This window comes from Zophobas morio, unplaced genomic scaffold (assembly GCF_036711695.1).
Source record: "Zophobas morio isolate AGI-343-1 ecotype UQ-CSIRO unplaced genomic scaffold, CSIRO_AGI_Zmor_V1 ptg000046l, whole genome shotgun sequence".
NCBI lineage: Eukaryota > Metazoa > Arthropoda > Insecta > Coleoptera > Tenebrionidae > Zophobas > Zophobas morio.
The window spans coordinates 5,894,522-5,900,227 of record NW_026972151.1 but is presented as its reverse complement, the minus strand read 5'-3'; the positions used below and the strand labels follow the sequence as shown (position 1 = coordinate 5,900,227).

The 5,706-nt window shown below is 35.6% G+C and overlaps 1 protein-coding gene across 1 annotated transcript; it reads right to left on the bottom strand.

Annotated features, from left to right (window-relative positions):
• Nucleotides 1–2,410: 2,410 nt before the first annotated feature.
• Nucleotides 2,411–4,417, bottom strand: LOC135142163 (farnesyl pyrophosphate synthase-like). The gene is made up of 5 exons (XM_064073834.1): nt 4,379–4,417; nt 3,588–3,830; nt 3,457–3,514; nt 3,152–3,411; nt 2,411–2,847 (listed from the first exon to the last, which is right to left on the bottom strand). The coding sequence occupies exons 1-5, from the start codon at nt 4,415–4,417 to the stop codon at nt 2,623–2,625; spliced, it is 825 nt and encodes a 274-aa protein (XP_063929904.1). The 3' UTR covers nt 2,411–2,622.
• Between the last annotated feature and the right edge of the window lie 1,289 nt (nt 4,418–5,706).

The following is a 5,706-nucleotide window of genomic DNA, read 5'->3' as shown; positions in this document are numbered from 1 at the left end:
GAATGAAAATTAAAAACCGCAATTGAGTTACTGCTGGTGGGCACTGTCGGAACAGGGCCCAATTCCGGCGCAATATCGCGACTAGACTCACGGTTTCCATGACAACGGTGTAAACAAAACATCTAAATAAGGCACATAGCCTCCGTCTCCGCTTTTATCAGCACTTCATCAGGAATAACATATCGTATATCCGAGACGCAACATCTTTAGATGTAAGTGGATGTATGTTTTGATACATTTTATTATAGGTACAAGTGGAGCGAGATTAAAAAATTTGTTTCGATAATTATGACACAAATTTTCGGATAATTTTTTAAATATTGGAAATTACTATTTTGCTATGTCCAGTGTGTTTGTAGACGTTGTAATTTTTATTTAGAGAGATAAATTGGTAATTATAAACTTCATTTAATATGCTAAACACTTGTTCACGACAAAATCAGCGATCATTGCGATGCTAAACCCTAAGGAAACAGTATCATAAATAATTTAAAGTGCGGTGGAAGCATTAAATTTGCATGAAGTGATAATAAACTCAAACTAAAATTATCAGCTGCAAAGGAATCAGACTAAAGCGATTTGGGTTCGGAAACCAAGAAGACATCTAAAATACTCGTGTGGTGAACGCAAGGGCCGAATCCGTAAACCGAGGAAATGTTGGATTAATTTTCATTTAAGGTGATCGCTAAATTATCGAAAAGTCCTCGACCAAAAGCTGACGCAAGGCCAAGAGTACCGCCCGCGAACGAGTACATCTAAAAATTCCTTCCGCCCCCGGCGCTGTCCACAACAAACCCATGAAAAACCACCGACAAACACCCATAAATCAAACGCTTCGGTTGCTACTTTCTTTGTCCTTCCCGGATTTTGGTTGAGATGTTCTTCTTCTTTTATTTTTGCATTTTTCTATTTCTTTTGCGAAAAGGAGACGATTGGCTAAAATTTCCACTATCTGGGACATGTAGAACTTTTGACGCTTCATCAATTGCTTTTATTCAGAACGTTCAAAAGTGTTTGCTTTTGTAATAATTCCACATTTGAATACAATTGAAGACAGAAAAATTAAAAAATTAAGAACTGTCACGTTATCAGTTTTTTACTGTACACATGATGGCTCATATATTCTGACTAGTTTATTATTTATTAAAGAAAGAAGTGCTTCCATTTAGAGGCGTTCTTATTAAAAATTTAAGGTCGAAAGAGTTAATAAATAAAACGGCGGATTATTTCATTGTGCTTTTATTAATAGAGTTAGTGAAGACCCACACCGGTGCTTTAGTGCAAGAAGGTGCATGTTAGCATGTTCCATTATTTTTCTTTTAATTAGGAGGAGAGTGATGAGCTAAAGGGTTTCCCTCATCTTGAGCTGCAAATTTTTAACAATCATTATGTTGGTGGTAATTCTTTTGCTAATACATACCCTTGACAAACGAAATAAGAAGAATCATTGCCACAACAATGTAAACAGCAGAGATTTTTTTAAACATTTTTTAGTTGAAGTAAACGACCTGGTCTTCAAGTATTTTAACCAAGAATACACTATTTCACCACCACGGTTCTTTATATACACAGCAGTTGCTGACAAAAACAACAATTATGTATATGTACAACGTAGTATCTAGTAGGTACGTTTTTGCACGTTATTTTGTTTTATAAGAAAAAACAAGTAGAACTCATTACGGTGGTATTATTAACAGTACAATTAGCTCTTAGTGGGATAGCGTTCCATGTGTTTTGTTTTTATTTTGAGAGTACATAGTACAACACAAAACTCCACATTTTTTGTATGGCTGTCAATAATGATCTTTCTTAATTCCGTTCTCCTCAAAAGTCATGAGTGTCAAAACTTTCAGAAGTTATGACAATTAAAATATTTATATTAATATACTTTAGAGTTTGAGTTAGAGTTAAAAAAAAGTATGTTTGACTCAATATCTTTGAAATCAAACATACTTTTTCAATACTGATGTGATTTACTGATGTTTAACACGTAATTATAAAAAAATCGTCATGTGAGTTGTACATTGGTTCCCAGTTTCAACAAAAAATTATAATAAACTGTTAAAACTTTTTTGCTATGCATAATTTTATGTATCGCCCAAAGCCTGAAAAAGTTGTTTACTATGTAATTTTGGTGCCACAAAACTCGTTACGGTATCTACAGAACTTATCAGTATTGTTATCGTTTGTGTGGTAACAACATAATTTGCAAAAAACCAACGCTTTGTACAAGGACGAATGAACATAATATGCTGTCAAGATTATTATAAAATATCTAGCCATTAAAACTTTTGAAGTAAATTTACTGATTTATAATTTATTAAAATGGTTAATAAAAAATAAAAATTTACTAAAGCTTCTAGTACAAAGTACCATTAATGAATGTGTGACGGGCCGTCATAAAATCAGTTTACAAAAAAATCGCACTAAAAAAATCTTCCCACATATTTGAAAATATGAAACATCATTGCGCATGTCAGATTTTGCATTCAACATACCCAGAATCGCTCTCTTTGCTCAAGAGATTTCAGAATATTAAAATAGACTGATTGTAAAGTTTTATTACTGACGTTTTGCTTGATGGATTTTCGTATATGATTGAAAGATTCTTCTAAGCAACTTTTATAAGTATCTTTCATATTGAGATAAGTTTAAAATTGTTGTTACTGCTTCAGGATCTTTAGAACCATAACACTGTTTCATCGTTTCTACCTGAGAATAATTTCCTTTTTCCATTGCCATTACGGAGAGCCACGTACATTTACCTTCTTGAACGTCTGTTCCCTTTTTACCACTTTTTTGGGTTACCATAGCAGTCCATGAAGTCATCCTGGCAAATATAGGTATCAAACAAAGTATTTAGATCTCACAGAAACTACATACTATGAGATATAGGGCAAGCAACATAATTTGTAACCGAGTCATCCTTGGAATTTAATCCGTATAGTATACTTCTACCTTTGCTGTTTTTTGACATTTATCAGTTTTTTCTTTTAATCACGGACATGCTAAATCCTTTCCAAGGATGACTCAGTTTTAAATTATGTTACTCAATCGATATTTATATCATTTTTCGTAAAAGTCAAAACAATGCAAAGCTTTTGCTGCATTTCCACGTTACATGGTTTCACGAATTGTCTGTATAACTTGCCTGCAGTTGATACAAAAACGTGAAATCTCTCGACAAATCTTCCGATTTTTTGTGGAGTTCCAGGTCATATATGTTTGCCATATACATAGCTAAAGCTATTGGTAAATAAAAAGTGTAAAAGCCAGTTTTGTGTTCAGCAATGCGTTTAAACCTCTCCATCGTGTGAAGTTGCATTTGAGATTTACCATCCTTGATAGACATACAATCCGCGCTTTCTCCCAGACCGGTTCTTAGAGTAAAAAGAAGTAGTGCATCATTAGCTGCACTAAAGCCGATATTTTATTTTCTGTGCCAGTAGACGGAGCCCCTTCGCATCACTCCTTCGTCAGCCATGTCGTCAACTCTAGTAGAAGCTGCCTGTAGCTAAAAATTAATTAAATCATTTCAACTTTATCAGTTCAGTTTGTCAGAACAACGAAAAATTTACTCGACTTACCACTTCCAAAGCCCAAGCCATGATCATTGCTAATCTGAGATTTTCCGGTGTGGCATTTTCTGGTTTTTCAAGGACTTCGTAAGTTGTAAGTGTATTAAAAGCCCTCAATTTTTTACCAAAGGGGACCAGATAACGAAGAACTTGGTCGTAGTGTACATTTACCTCAACAATATTTGCTTCTGCCTTGGCGTTCGTTAAGTCGCTCACTATCATAGGAAACATATCCAAAAATTCGATGTATTTCTATTAGTGTTTTCACTGTACAATAAATAGAAGCTCTATCCTGATGGAAAAATCCATTCTGCAAGTTCTCGTCATAGTTGATTGACAAACGGTTCTAAAATTTCAGTTCTATATCTTATAGAGTTCAGTGGAGCATCCGTTGCTAATATCAGTTCTAATCCTGGAGAAAACGGTATAAGGACTGTGGTACTGGTCAGTTCCTGTTTTAATTCTCGAAAAACAGTATTGCATTCCTTTAACCATCTGTAAAGTGTATTGTTCCTGAGTAGTTCATACAACGGTTGTAGTTTAGTCGCCAAGTTAGGTAAAAACCTTTGGTAATGGAGTGCCGTAGTCCTAAAAAACTTCTTAGTTTAGAAATATCCTTTGGTTTGTTGTTATTTAAAAGAGCGTCAATTTTCTCTGGAGATGAATGTAACACCTTTGCATCTACTGTATGTCCTAAATAGATCATGTTTTTTTTTTTAATTACATTGTACAAGTATTTGATCCATTACTCTTTGCCAAGCTCCCGGGGCTGATTTGACCCCAAACGTTAGGCGGTTTACCTTGTAAGTATCTCTGTGCGTCGAAATTGCTTGTAACATTGCACTATTTCCGTCTACTTTCATGTGCAGGTGTGCGTTTCATAAATCTAATCAAAAATTTTCCTCCATTGAGTTTGTTTAGTAAACCTTCTACTTTGGGTATGGGATATTTATCTTCCATTATGAGCTTGTTAATTGTAATATTGTAAGCTGCGTATAGACGAACTTAACCATCTTTTCTAGTTACTGGAACTATAGGGGTTCCCCATGAAGACCGGGTAACCTTTTCAATGACATCCAAATGCTCGAGTGGTTCAAGTTCTTTTTCAACTTTGGGCCGTAAAGCGTAAAGAACTTGCCTGGGCTTAATAAAAATTGGCTGTATGTATAATTTGGTATTACCTCTATTTCGTCCCTCCCGATCTGATTGTATTTATCTAAAATTTTCTATAGTTTTGCGATTTGTGAGAAGGAGGTGTCCGCTTGAAGATGGTCTATATGTAAGAGATCTATAATCGCTCTGTCGAGTTTGAATTTTCTTAACCATTCTTTACCCATTACAGCATCAGCTTCTAATGGTACTACGTAAAGGGTGCATTTAGCTAACTGATCTTTATATTTCATTGATACTTCAGCTGCTCCGCAGGGGTGTATAGTTTCACCAGAGGCTGTATGAAATTTGATATTACTTTTATGTGATTTTGCATTACCCCACAGCTCAAAAAAATCTTTTTTGGATATGGATGATTTTGCCGCGCTTGTTTCTAACTCGAAGCTGCAACTACGGTTATCAATTTGCAGCGAGACCATGATTTTATTTGTATCACTTCCGCTTCCAGGCTTTTCTTTGGCGAACGTCGCTCGGCCGTCACCGACAATGAGTTACCCATCATCGTCGCACATCCTAGAAAATTCATAGGCGTCGTACCGGATCTCCTAGAAGAAATTCGTCTTCGATTACGACGGATCATGTGGTTCATGCACGATGGTTTTCCAGTCCACTTTACGAGAGCAGTAAGAACTTCGTTAGACAACACTTATGGGCGTTGTTGGATAGGACACGGTGGGCTAACTACTTGGCCGCCTCATTCGCCCGACTTAAATAGTTGCTATTATTATTTATAGGGGTGCATGAATGACACCCATAAATACCCGAGAAGAGTTGTTTAACAGAATTACAGCGGCTTCAGAACTCATCCGAAATAATCACGATGAACTGGGTCGTCTGAGCATTTTGAACACTTATTATAAATTAAAAGTATCTGTCCCCGACACTGATCATAATGTTCTACTAATCAACGCGTACCTTAGCAACTACCGCATACAAAATGTGGAAAAAATTAAATCTT

What these genes read in the sequence shown, in the direction of transcription:
- LOC135142163 (XM_064073834.1), bottom strand. Translation starts at nt 4,417, where the DNA reads ATGTTACAAGCAATTTCGACGCACAGAGATACTTACAAG. An exon ending in CGCACAGAGATACTTACAAG is followed by an intron (nt 3,831 to 4,378) that starts GTAAACCGCCTA and finishes AAACACTAATAG; the next exon opens with AAATACATCGAATTTTTGGA. An exon ending in CGTTTTTGTATCAACTGCAG is followed by an intron (nt 2,848 to 3,151) that starts GCAAGTTATACA and finishes ATACTTTGTTTG; the next exon opens with ATACCTATATTTGCCAGGAT.